The 14,629-nt window shown below is 46.4% G+C and overlaps 1 protein-coding gene across 1 annotated transcript in view; it reads left to right on the top strand.

Moving 5' to 3' along the window:
- The window catches only part of COL9A1 (collagen type IX alpha 1 chain), a 410,236-nt gene that overhangs the window by 273,347 nt on the left and 122,260 nt on the right, over nt 1-14,629 (top strand). Inside the window, exons 27-28 of the mRNA XM_078648015.1 lie at nt 1,199-1,252; nt 1,357-1,410. Of these exons, the coding sequence (XP_078504141.1) occupies nt 1,199-1,252; nt 1,357-1,410 (108 nt within the window). The remainder of the gene's footprint in view (nt 1-1,198; nt 1,253-1,356; nt 1,411-14,629) is intronic.

Genomic DNA, 14,629 nt, shown 5'->3' with positions numbered 1-14,629 from the left:
GTAATTGCCAGTGGTGGATACTGTTTCAGTGCAGCAACGTTTTCAATGCTGTTGCTTTATCTAACCTGAAACTGTATTTTGTGAACAGTACACTTTTTTGTGAATTATATTTTCCTCTAAACCAAGCCACACAGAATATAGGGCTATCACCACACTATAATGTACCTCATCATATTAGTATCTAAAGGAGCAGAGGTGAGATTTAATATGTTCCTAATTATCAAGTCAAGAAACGAAATATTTGAAAATCTCTGACCAAATAGCTAGCCTTGTCTTACGTACAACGGTGCAAGGGTGCGTGCTGTGCAGGCAGGATTGTTTTTGTGCATTAAAGTACACCTTCATGCACAAAAACAGTCCTCAGAAAGAGGAAACAACAGAGGTAAGGAAGGATAAATACAAAGAAAATAAATATATTTTTCCTCTTTGCACTTTCTCAGGGAAGATATTTGTCCTCATTGTTCCTCCCCTGGGAAGTCCAGAAAACCAGTCTTGGCAAATCTGGGCATGCGCCAAAATCCATTGGTGGATGTGTCAGAACATCCACATGCCACCCATTGAACGCTTTACCCGGGTAGAGTAACTCAAGGCAATGACTTGTGCTCCATGGCATTACTCCAGATTTACCAAACAGCTCAGGTGGCCTTGCGTTGCTTGGGAAATATGAATTAAGTATGGCATTGCCCTTGTGGCATCATGCATGACACAAGGACTGCTTATTACAATGATAAATCTGGCCCTTAGTGCCTATAGTGTGAGGGAGTGAACCAGGTATATAAATTTAGAAAGACAGAATGAATTGCAATCTGAAATTATGGATCTAATTCCATTCAAGCGTTTTGTCACTAGAGTTCCAGAAGCCGTAGAGCTACAAACACTTACACTTTTTGCATCAAGATTTACTTTGTTGATTTTGATGTTTCAGAGATTTTTGCATTAAAGGTTTGCATCTCGTTCAGATGTCCCAGGTAGATTTTTGGTGTAATGTATAGTTCACATAGAAATACTTAAACCTGCTCATTGAATGCCATTTTCGTATGAAAGAGCAAAAACATGTAAGCACACGAGAAATTCACACTTGAATAGAGTACAATGCTGTTTACCTAAATTATGTCAAAGAACATGCTGTGCCCTGTATGTGTTAAGAAAATCCCTGTGAACATTGTACTTACTTTTCCATTCTTGTGTCATCTCATAGGGTAATTCAGGTGCTCCAGGTGTAGCCGGCTTGATGGGAAATTCTGGTAAACCTGTAAGATACATTTCTTGTTTCATCTCCTAATCATTGTCTCATGTGTTATTAAACCATTGTCTCACACTGAGTAACTCTTTTGTGTGTGTTCATAATGTTCACAGGGAGAGCGGGGACCACAGGGAGAAGTCGGTCCACTTGGACCTTTCGGACCAACGGTAAGTTTAATGCCTTCTTGTATGAAGCCATTTTTGCATTTGTTGTGATTATTTTACTCATGTTAAGCTCACATCCAGGGCCACAGAAAAGTTATAAATAATGTAAACAAGCATTGAAAGGTGTTCAATCTCACATTTGTTTGAGTTAGAGCTATTATGGTTGTAAATGACAATGTATTTTACCTATGTGTTAACACTATCATACATGGCAGGTCCTCACTTGTTCTCTGAGCAGTGCCCAGAGAGCATAAGCATCTTTGTTAGCAGAGTTTTTAGTGCTGTGAAAAGGCAAAAAAAAGTTACCAAAGCTGAGTATCTTTCGGTTCAGTCATTGAAAACACACCAACTTCAGAAAAACTACAGACAACTCTGTTGCCTGCGAAAGTCTTTAGTCCAATGAAATAGAAAACTTGACTACAACAGCTGAGTCTTGTCACTCTGAATCTGGTTCACCTTGAACACACAGTGCATTGTTCATTAGAATTGGCAGCCAAAGGTTCCCCATCAGGAGAAACACCAAAGCACTTACCACTGTTCAAGAAAGTAGCTTTAACTCCATAGCAGCACATGAAGTATCGGTCAGTTATGCCAGAAACCTTCGGGCAAACACGGCACCCCTTCAAATGCGTATTGTTGCACTATATAAAACATTCAAAGATGTGGTAACTACGCAAGCTGGCTAATGTGTGAGCATGCATAATATACTCATGCTGTTATAGCCAGCTGCTTCCTATTACCATGCTTGGAACCTTGGGATATGGAGTTCCATATACCTTCTAGTCAATATATACAAAACAAAAAAAGGGTTAATGGTAGTGAGAAATACATAAACTGCAAACAAGACACCCCTCCCCACAGATTGTTCAGAATGGGCCTTAACGTATACCACTTTTGGATCCTAGAAGGCGCCTATACGTTACGATTTCTGACATTGGCAGCAGTGCCCGGGAAACATGCTGGGAAGTTCACAGCAGTCAGCTGGAGACCAGGACGGCTTGGGTGGGAGCGCTGCGCTGGTCCAGGAGATCTGGAGAGGAACGGCGTACTTCCTGCTAAAGGGGGGGTGGCATAGTGATTACACATCGCACTGTGATCCGATGACAGGTGCTGGCGGGCGGCTGCTGCTGAGTAAAAGGCACACTCAACTTCCAGTGCCTGGATACAGAAGTGATCATTGCAAATAGAAAAAAAGTGCCACAGACACTAAATTAAATGACAAAACTGGAAGTGGACATGTGCGTCGCAATACTCCATTGGAGTTAACAATTGACAAAATATGGGATAACAGAAACCATTTTCCAATTAGAAGCATTCCTTTTTTAAAGGACACTGACAAAGGCAATCAAAGATGGAGGAGGGGTCCAAAAGTTGAAGACGGGGTCTGAGCCCATAGACTGAAGACAGCATGTCTCGAAGAAACAGCGCATGCGCTGCCTAGGCGAGACCTAAGAAAAGATAAAGGATCACACTCAGACATTTTGCAAATTACCCACCACTTCATAGAAGGCAGAGATATGTGACAATCACAGAGTATAAATATCAGCTTTTGCATCTTCATCCTGCAGCTACATCACTATCAATCAATTCTTACCTATTAAATATTTACAGGAGTTTTGTTTGTTCATGAGTTGCAGGTCAAAATAGTGTTCTTCTTAACCTATTGTCCCACTTTTTCATTTTAAGTCAAGCTACACAATTCAGCAGGTTAGCATACTTTGGCATTGGCACAACATAGTGATACGACATTGAGGCAACACAATGGTAAATAGCCAAACAAATTTATATATACATTTACTACCGTTTTTAACATAGATTATTGTGAGGCTTCCTTTTATCCATTTTGAAATTGTAACAAAATGAGTACAATCAGATTACAGATAGTTTGTCCACCACTAAAGAAAATCTGCCTGTGTTCTCAGGAATATTAATCAATCATAAAGTATGAATGATCGAGGAGGAGCAATATATGAAAATGGAAAGAGAAAGATCTCTGCTTAGAAGTTTTTATTGTGTATTCTAAACGGCAGTCAATATGCATATAGATCTTAGTAGCAAATAGGATTTGGCATTATGAATCAAAGTCTAGGAAATTATGAATTGTGAATTAAAGTCAAGGAAACCATTGCAGATTTTGTCCCAATTCATCTCATTGATATTATCATACATTTACTAGACTTCTTAGTGAATATGATTTTTAAATATGAAATGCAAAAAGTGATTAGTGGAATTCTTGGAATTATTTTTAGCCAAAGCTGGACTGGTAACACAAAGCAGCCCTGGTAAATGTTGTCAGACCAGACCCCACATGGTGCATAGCGGGCCAGCCTGACCACTATAAAGAGGGGTTTGGGGCTGGTTTCCTCCCAAGAAAATTTGTAAAACATTGTGCATTCTACAACACATTTGTCATCATATATTCAATAGTAATAGCTGTAAAGCATAGTAAGTGATGACCTTACTGTGCACTAGGATACAACAATCTTTGTTGGAGATCTTCAATGATTCCCTCACTATCAACCTCCAACTGTGCTTCTCATCTCTCTCACATGTATTTATAGCACCTCTCATACCAGTGTAGGGTGTTGGAGTATTTTACATCACACACACATACTGAATCAATGAATCATAAATGTGTAAATCAATGTATAGAAAATGTTACATAAGGCAAGGGGGACTACAGGGTGTAGGATTCACAATTCATTCATACTAGCTGGCATTTTCTAAGAGTGCTTGGTCTGAAGAAGCACATACTAAGGAGTAAGAAGATAGCACAGTGTTTAGGTTTGACTTTAATAATAAGATTTTTTTTCTAACCAAATGAACCTTTTTGAGCAACATCAGGATAATGAAAGGCTGGGAAAAAACAAAACTTTCTAACCTGCATCATGCACTTTGCATGCAGCTCTTTGAAGGCACTTTATAGCTCACTGTGCTAGATTACAATTGCAACTTATGAACTCCACAATAACAAAAGAATTTCTGTGACAAAAGCTGTAACCCACTGAGTTATGCACATAAAATACTGTTCTTCGACATGCATGGTTCATGTTCTTTGCAGAAGGCATATTAACCCTCTGCGCTACCTTAGATGAGTCAAAACTGCAACTAGACAAAATTCACTTCTCTATCCAGCAGGCAAATTAATTTCCAGAGTTATCTTGACACTTTTATTATTGCCTGAAAACTGCTCGATATATGAGGAACTAGGGGCCAGATGTAGGTCGGTCGGTAACGGCCGAAAATCGGTATTTTCGGCCGTTACCGACCGGTAAATCAGAATTGGTATGTAGGACCCTGAATTTTACAGATTCGGTAAATTTACCGATCGGTAAATTTACAGAATCTGTAAAATTCCGAATCGGTATTTTTACCGATGCGGTAATTATGAGATGTAGGTGTGACTCTTCAGAGTCCCACAAGCCTTACAGAATCGGTATTTTACCATCAATTCTATTTGATGGTAAAATACTGATTCCGGTGTGCATGCACATGTGTGCATGCACACCTGTGCCATATGACAGGCAGACCTGCCCTTAGGGCAGGTATGCCTGCCACATGGCACCCGAACATGTTTTGGGGGTGCTAGAGGGTGTCAAAGTGACACCCCCTGCACCCTTGTGGAATTCGGTATTTACCGATTCGGTAAATACCGAATCGGTAATGCCCATTCTTTCCTATGGGCTTCAAAGCCCATAGGAATGAATGGCCATTACCGGTCGGTATTTACCGAATCGGTAAATACAGATTTTTACTGATTCGGTAAAAAAAACATCTGGATGGACCTACATGTCCACCCTTCATATTTACCGATTCTTAATTACCGAATCGGTAAAATTTGGTAATTAAAAATCGGTAAATGATTCCTACCTACATCTGGCCCTTAGTTTCTACAAAACCTGCCCCAACTAACAAAACTGACCCCCAGCCCCTTCAAGCCTCCCAGAGAAATGCCCGATGCCTAGTACAGCCAGTCCGGTCTTGTCTTTAGCCACTGATAATTATTCATGGCCACATTCCAGTCTATCATTTTGGCCTACCTTGTCACTACCGACAGATGACAACCAGTCCTTAATTTAAGGTGGTGGTTGCCGATGGGGGCCACCAGCACTCAGTTTTTGGGGCAGGTGGGCCCACGGGCTCTCATGTTTGGGGACCTGCACTTTTGTTTTTTAACTCATCCAACATTTCTTGACAACAAAAGAGGGAAAACACACATCAGAGAAAAAGAAGGATGGTAAAACCAGTCACAAAGGGAGAAAGCAGGAGCCTGCAAGAGTAAGATAAAGGGTCAGCGAGTGTCTGGAAGTCGGTTAAGGAAGCCTGAGGTTGATTCCAGCCTATGTAGCCTTGGTATTCTGTGTGCCGGGGCCAGCCGTGGGCTTCTAAGCAGAAATGTTCGACAGCACCATTTATTCTTCAACAAATTAAGCCCTGATGGCATCCAAGATATTCTTACTCTCATTCATTAATGTTGACACAATTAGTCATATGTCATTCATCACTGGTACACAGGGCACCACAAACATCATCTGCAATATTTTTCCGGATTTTCACATCCTTTTTCTGGATGAGGTGTCCTATAAAATGGTGGAATGAAGAGCAGGTCCAGTACATAAATCAAAAAGAGTTAGTGATGTAAGAAACAATGGCATTGATCCAGTTACAAGTGGTGTACCTTAAATGGAACTATAGTGGTGGGCAGATGTAAGGCACAGGATGTAAAGCAAACTTGGCTTTGTCTAGCTGAGGCACATTCAGCAATATGCAGCGAAATTGCAGACATGCATCCATTCCACCTTCTCCACGCCTGGAAGGAAAGGATGTGAATCATGGATTATTCACACATATGTAACAAGTGTCTATTCTTACAGCTGTATCCTACCTACCTTAAATGTAAAGCGCTCCGATACCCTCTAGGGTCATGTTTGCTCTATACAAAACTTTATTTTTTTTCTTTAATGGAGTTTTAAAATGTATGCATCAAGATGAGCATAGTTATTGCAGGGAGCTGGACAATATAAGACACACAGGAGTGAAACGAGAACTCAGAAGCCTGACTCCAAGAGCTTTGCAAGTTCATTGTCCATTCAAATGCCAACCACAGCACTCTTTGGCATTTGCCTGATTACTAGTGCTTGCATTTTTGCAGATAAAGGTATATATCAGTGAATTCACTTCTCATACTCTTACTAATTTATATACTGTGAGAAACTCTTACAATATACAGTACACTGTTCTTAATGTGTAAATATATAATTAGAACATTATAGGTCTACTCAGTGACACGCATTTGAATATGCACTATGCAGTTGCATTGATGGACACGTGTCTAGAGGGCAAACAATGACTTCCCAAAATGCAGTAAAAATAAAAGAGAACACAAAAGAGCAAAGATAAAGTTGAGGCATATGAGCCCGAAAATACCAGGAAAGGCAGACCTATTAAAAATTGCTTTCTTGTTTTTGGTCATTAAGAGTTAGAAAAGTCTGCTAGTGCCCTGTCTCTAATTGGTGTATTGACCCATAGCTTTTGTTTAATAGAAAGAGTAAGGGCACGCTTTAAGAGTTTGGTAGGTAAGTTACTCCATCTCAAACATGACGGACAGCCCATCCACCATATTACAAGTTCCATTAGATTATAATGCACTTGTAGTACGGCATATGAGATGTTTGTGATGGAGTAATCCGTCTGCCAATCTCTAAATCAGACCGAAAGTAACTAGCATTTATTTTCAAAATGCCTTTTAAACTTTGAGCTACACATCTTTTTTTAAAACAAATCCTTTTAATTTCATAATATTTATTTATAGATATATTTACGAATCTGTAAAAAGAAGTAAAAATATCATGAGGGCAATTCACAAAGGCAATATCTGCATTAAAACTTATGCTTGTGGCTGAAAATGCCTGCCAGGAACACAAAAATAATTTTTTCAAGCTTCAATGAACTTACTGCTGTGTATTTCTGATGGATACATCTGCCAGTGGATTCCTCTCCTTGTGAATATCTCCCTTTGTCAGCAACGTTCGGAAAATTCTTTGCAGCTCACCGGCGTGAACGACGTCACAGGAACGCACGACATCACGTGCGGCTCCGCTGACGTCCCCGACTCCATAATAGGCCTACGCCGGCGTGATGACATCAGTTCCCTTTTTTCCGCGTCGTTGACGCTAACGGTTTCGGGAAACCTCTGTAGCTGTTGGTAACTTTGTTACTGTTTTTCTCTGTTTGGCTTCTTGCTTCTTGCTTCTTTGTTTCTCACTGAGGATGTCGTCTAAGAAGACCGGGTTCAAGCCTTGTGGGGAGTGCGGCAAGATGATGTTGATAACGGACCCGCATGAAGATTGTATCTGGTGCCTGAGTTCGGACCACGATGTCAAAGGCTGTTCTTCGTGTAAGAAGATGAACCCGAAGGCTCTTTGAGAGAGGGAAGCGAAACTTCTGTTCTGGTGGCGAAGTTGAAAGGTAGAAAAGAGAAGAAGACTTCGAGATCGCGTTCGAGTAGGGCGAGGTCGAAGTCGAGGTCGAAGTCGAGGTCGAGGTCTCGCACGGCGTCACCTTCGAAGTCGTCTTCTGGTCATGCTTCGAGGTCAGCGAAGAAAAACTATAAGAAGCGAAGACATGGATCTCGTCATCACTTCGGTAAGGACTTGGAGTCGAGGCCGAAGTCGCCTAAGAGGAGGCATAGAAAAGATGAGGTGTCTCCTTCGATTGGTGTTCCAGAAGGTGAAGCTTCTCCCTTGGAGTCGCCGGTGCATTCTCCGGTTCCGGTGTTGGTTCCCTCTACGGCGCCGTCCCCGGCTCAAGAGGAAGAAGAGGCTCCGTTACAAGAGGGCTCGGTGACTCCAGTCAATCCGCCTGTGGAAGAGGAAGCGAATCCGGAACCTCCGAGAGGGCATCCTATGGGTTCTTACCTGCCCTTCCCAGCTCCAGGTCAAGACCCTACTTCATTTTTAAATGCGATGTATGGAGTCTACTCGAGAGCTTTGTACCCCTCTGGTGCACCTTTGGGTACCATGGGTCCTTTGGCATATAGTTTAGGAGTTCCCCACTCCTATGCTCCAGCTCCTTTTATGCCATTTATGCCGGCGCAGGCTTCGCCTTGGCATTTCTCGGCGCCGCCGAAGTCGTCGACGCCGATTCCATCGACGCCGGCTCCGACTCGACCTCGTGAGCAGCAGTTTGGGCTTCTGGACCCGATCTCGACGCCGGCTCCGTTGGAGTCGGTCACGGATCCGACGGCGCGGCTCGTGAAGGAAAGATCGAGGCGGGAAGCTCAGCGTCTTATAGAGGAGCAGAGATATAGAGAGGCTGAGGCTGAGATGGAAGAAGGTGAGCTTCAGGAGGACTATTTTGATGATTTGAGGGAAGCTAGTGGCTTAGAGCTTTCCCCTGAATGGGAGCTGTCCTGATGCCTCTTCAAAGGACGTTGCATCATACCACCATTAAAAAGGCTGCGGCTCTTTTAAATTTGACTTTGCCTACAGCTGAATTCAAGGCTAATATATTGACTGAGGTCCTTCATTCCCCATCTTCGGTTGTAGAACCATTCCTTCCTTTTAATTAAGCTTTGACTGAGCCTATATTGGAGGTTTGGAACAGGCCTCTTACAGCTCCTGCGGTGGCTAAGGGTGTTGCAAGGAGGTATAGGGTAGCTCCTGGTGATCCTGAGTTTCTATCCTCGCATCCTTTGCCTGAAAGTCTGGTTATACAGGCAGCCTGCTCGAAGAAGTCTGTTGGTGCTTTCCCTCAAGTGCCTGGAGATAAGGAGTCCAAGAAACAGGATCAGACTGCGAAGAAGATTTTCTCTTCTGCGAGTACGGCTCTAAAATCGACCAATGCCACATGTCTCTTGGGGAGATATATACATGCTCTGATGGACTCTGTATGGCAGTTGGCTCCAAAAATTCCTGAGGACAGCAGGAAGGATTTTGATGAGGTGTTGGCTGATACACAGGCGGCTGCACATCAAGTGATTCAACCTGGACTTGACACTGCTGGTTCAGTTGCTTGCATTATGGGAACTTCTGTTGCCTCTAGAAGGGCTGCTTGGCTGAAGTCATCTGACTTTTCTGCGGACGTTCAGGCTGCCTTGTTGGATTTGCCATATGATGGTACTGGATTATTTGGCAAAAAGGCTGATGCAGCTTTAGAAAGATTTAAGGACAGTAGGGCTACTGCCAGATCTTTGGGGCTGCAGTCCAGAGGCTCTGCGACTAAGAGGTATAGAGGTTTTGGGCGTTCGTCCTTTTGACCCTACCGTCAAGTTCAACAGCAGCAGCAACAGCAAAATCCGCTATATAATCCTACAGGGGCAGACAAAGAGCTCGTCCTCGAGGACGTCAAGCCTCCTCCTCCTCTACCTCCTCCGCTTCCCAACCCCCTCCATCATTAGCAAAGCAGCCCTAGATCCGCCATTCCGGATCATGTGGCTCCTGTGGGGGGTCGGCTTACCCATTTTCTACGGGATTGGGAATCGGTTACATCAGATCTTTGGGTTCTCAATCTCGTAGAGAATGGGTATGCTCTTCCCTTTCGGGAATTTACTCCGGATTACCCTCCTTGCCAAGGTTTTTGCTCGGAGGACCACCTGCAACTTGTGCAGGAAGAAGTCCTGGCATTGTTGAGAAAGGGTGCGATAGAGGTGGTTCCGGAGCAGGAAAGGGGTTAGGGATGCTACTCCCGGTATTTCCTGATTCCCAAGAAGGATGGCAGACTTCGTCCAATCTAGGACCTCAGGATCTTGAACCTTTACCTGTAACAGGAGAAGTTCAAGATGCTCACCCTAGCTCAGGTTCTTTAGGCGCTGCTGGAAGAGGACTGGATGGTGTTGATCGACTTGCAGGATGCGTATTTCCACATTCCCATCCTGAAGTCGCACAGGAAGTATCTCCTTTTCACGGTGGGATCGCAACATTACCAGTTTGCGGTCCTTCCGCATGGTCTTACTACTGCACCTCGAGTTTTCACCAAGGTGATGGCTGTGGTGGCAGCACATCTCAGAAGGTCGGGTATACCTGTATTCCCGTATCTGGACCATTGGTTGATAAAAGCAGAATCTCCAGAGACTGTGCTCCATCATCTGCAAGTCACAACTCAGTTGTTGTACAGGTTGGGTTTTTCAATAAATGTACCCAAATCTCACCTGGTGCCCTCCCAGCGCAACCTGTTCATAGGTGCGGTACTGGACACAACTGTATGTCGAGCATTCCCTCCACCGCAAAGGATTTTCGACATACAGGGAATGATTCATTTATTTCACAATATAGCGGTCGTTCCAGTCCTGAAGGTCCTTCGCCTGCTCGGTCTGATGGCTTCCTGCATTCTGTTGGTCAACCATGCACGCTGGCACATGAGGGCACTCCAGTGGTGTCTCCGCAGGCAGTGGTATCAACACAACGGAGATCTCAGGGAGTCTGTGAGGATCTCCAGAGAAGCTGCAGCGGATGTATCTTGGTGAGGTGTGGAAGGCAATCTGTCTCAAGGAAAGCCTTTCCATCTACCTCCATCGGTTGCCACGGTGATAACGGATGCATCCACTCTAGGGTGGGGTGCTCATCTGGGGGATCTGGAGATCAAGGGGCTTTGGTCTCCAGAGGAAAGGTTGCTTCACATCAACCTTCTAGAGTTGCGGGTAATACGTCTAGCGCTCAAGGCCTTCCCCCTTCCCTTCACAGTCGGTCAGTTCAGATCCTGACGGACAACACCACCGTGATGTGGTATGTCAACAAGCAGGGAGGAGTAGGGTCGCAGTGTCTCTGCAGAGAGGCTCTGCGCCTCTGGTCCTGGGTTCAGGATCATCAGATTTTTCTGATGGCAAATCATCTGGCTGGAGTTCTGAACGTGCGTGCAGACAGTCTCTGTCGGCAGTTCTCAGCCGACCACGGGTGGAGGCTTCATCCAGAGGTAGTTCGTCATGTCTTTCGGACGTGGGGAACTCCTCAGGTGGACCTGTTCGCCACTTACGAGAATGCTCACTGCCCGTCATTCTGCAGCCTCCAGTTTCAGATGCAGGGAGCCTTGGGGGACACGTTTCAGTTGAGTTGGGACTCACAACTCCTTTACGCGTTTCATCCCATACCCTTGATTCCTCGGGTTCTGAGGAAGATTCGCCAAGACCGGGCCCAAGTTATTTTGATCGCCCCGGATTGGCCAAGAAGGGTATGGTACACAGATCTTCTCCACCTCTCCTCGTGCCCGCCGCTCCGTCTCCCTCTCAGGGCAGATCTCCTCTCTCAGATGGAGGGGCAGGTTCTACACCCCCACCTCCAGACCTTACACCTTCATGCCTGGAGATTGAACGGGGCAACCTGAATTCCTTTTCTCTCCAACATGATGTGGTGGATGTCATTTTATCAGTCAGGCGTGACTCCACCAAGTCAATCTATTCATACAGATGGTTTAAATTTATTTTTTTTTTAAAAAGACTTTTATTGCAAAAGTTGCCAACTGTCTGAAATCAAATGTCATTACAGTCCGACCATACAGTGCATCAACGTGTACACATGTTACAAAGACAGATTCGCAGCGCCTAATACACAGCCGGTGTGCTGGCATCCCGGAGGCCCAGCGGCGTCACTCAGTGTCACAACTCCATCAAAAGCAAAGCGGTCTTGCACTGTTGGTCCCCAGCGTGGTAGCAAGACAGTCAATAGGCAATAAATGGAGGCATAAAAATGCGGTCTTTCACTAACCAGGGAAGGACAAGTAACCAGAAAAAAGGAAAGGGAAAAACTAACCTAATCTACCCCCAAACCCCCCCCAGGCCCACCCTGTGTGCTATTGAGTACTGTAAAGGAGTCCTAGTGTCTCTTCCTGCCTTCGTAATGTCGTGTGCGTACCGTGTATATCCTGCACCCGCCCCCCGCTAGCCCTGTCCCCTAAGCCCTGTCACATCCCTCCCCCCGTCTCCGTCCCATACCTACACCTTCCCTGTGCCCACCTCCCCCCAGAAGAACCTTATAGCCCCTCCCGCGGCGAGTGACTGCGCTCCAGAGCAGTATCTAACCCCTCATCCTGTGGGTCCGCCTCCTCCGATATGTCACTGTCGTCCACCTCCCCCCTTTGTCGGTACTCCTTGTAGAGTTCCCAAAATGACTTCGGTCTACTCCTGGGCGGCAACAGCTCGCTGTACACTTCCGTCTGTGTGCAACAGTATTGGAGATCCCTGAGCCATCTCGCCTTAGTGGGGAGAGGACCGCGCATCCAGCACGCAGCCACCACCCTCCTGGCCAGTAGTAACGCCACGTCCACTAATCTGCGCAGCGCAGGAGCCAATGGCCTGGAGAAGCCCAGTAGCGCGAGCGCCGGGGATCTCAACAGAGGTTCCCCTATAATTTGTCCCAATTCCGCGAAAATCTCCTCCCAGTACGCACTCACTCCCGGGCATAGCCATGCCAAGTGCAGAAAATCAGCGGACCCCGTCCCGCAACGCTCACACTCCGGGGAGCCACGTAGGCCATAGCGGTGCAACCGCTCTGGAGTATAGTACACTCTCTGCAGATATTTGAAGTGCACCAAGCGGTGTCTGCCATTGAGCGAGACCCTGCGAGTGTTGGCGCAGCAGTATTGCCACATGGCGTCGTCTATGGGGGATTGCAGATCTGCTTCCCACGCCGCTCTAGGGGTCGAAGTAGGGAATGTCTGATATGAAGGCCCAAGCCTGTGAACCGCTGAAATCAATTTGGCCGGTGTGTTCGTCCTGATGACGTACGTCAGTTCTGGGACCTCTTCAGGCTCCTGCAGTGCGGGGCCCAGAATTGCTCTGCAGGCCGACCGTATCCTGTGGTACTGAAACTTCTGCAGCGGCGGTGGGGCCGGGGCGACGGGAGGGAGCTGTTCCCAGGTTTTCAGCATTCCATCCAAGAATAGGTCCTCCATGGTGTGCACTCCCAGGGCCCTCAAAGCCTCTACCACCCCCCTCTCATTGAGCGGATCTAACCACAGGGCCCAGGCTACCGGCATCCGCGGGGAGTACAGCAAGGGGCACCCCCTTTCTCTCTGCAGAGCTCGCCACGCATGGTTCGTTGCTTTAAGCGAGTCCATGCGCCCGATTGCTCGGTCCGTAGTGAGACAGATCGTGGCGGGTAAGGGAAGAGGATCAGCAAATAGCTTCTCCAGGATGAGATGCGGAGTGCGGGCATCCCCATGGACCCAGGAGTGTAAATGGGTTGCTTGCGCCACCCGGTAATAGCGCTCCACGTCCGGCGCCCCCAGGCCCCCCTTTTCACACGGGAGCATCAGTGTCTCCCATTTAACACGAGGTTGCTTCCCGCCCCAGGCAAGCTTAATCAGTACCTGGTTCAGGCGTCTAAAGAACGTTTTCGACAAGACCACCGGAATATTAACAAAGAGGAAGAGAAACCGGGGGAGTACCACCATCTTCATAAGGGCGATCCTGCCCATCAATGAGAGAGGGAGCTTGATCCAGGCATCCACATCCTCCTCAAGTTTGGTGAATGCGACCCCATAGTTATCGCGGATTAGGATCTCTGGATCCGTGTGGAGACGGATGCCCAGGTATCTCACTGAGTCATCCGTCCACTGTAGGGGATATTCCATCTCAAACGGCTGCGTGACTGGGGTCAGAGGGAAAGCAATGGACTTATCCCAGTTCACTTTGAGTCCCGATAGCGCCCCAAAGCGTACCACTTCCCTGAGAATCGGAGCTAGGTTATTGACCGGGTCTCGGACGTAAAGTAAGGTGTCATCCGCATAAGTAGAGATACCAATCTTATATGTGGGGAAGCTGACACCCTCCAGACTATGATATTCACGCATGGCGCACGCTAATGGCTCAGCAACCAAAGCATAAAGCAGAGGGGACAAGGGGCACCCCTGCCGGGTGCCCCTACTAATGGGTATCGGTGCCGAAACTCTGTCGCCGATACGCAGGCGAGCCGTAGGGTGGTGATAAAGAGCCCCAATTCTCTGAAGAAACGGTTCTCCCAGCCCCAGTTTGCGCAGGACCCTAACCATGAACGGCCATTCGACGGAGTCGAATGCCTTTTCCATGTCTAAGAATATTGCCAAGGCAGGGTTCTCCTGTTTCACATGCTGCATCGTCCCCAGCACCGTGCGAATGTTATAGGTTAGGTTCCTGCTGGGTACAAAGCCCGATTGTTCCGGCGCCACTAAGGTCGGGACCAGCAGCGCGAGTCTGTTGGAGAGGACCTTCGCGTAGAGCTTCGCATCCACGTTCAGCAAGCTGAGCGGACGG

Source organism: Lissotriton helveticus, chromosome 6 (assembly GCF_964261635.1).
Source record: "Lissotriton helveticus chromosome 6, aLisHel1.1, whole genome shotgun sequence".
Classification (NCBI taxonomy): Eukaryota; Metazoa; Chordata; class Amphibia; order Caudata; family Salamandridae; genus Lissotriton; species Lissotriton helveticus.
This window is presented reverse-complemented; position numbering and strand designations above follow the sequence as displayed.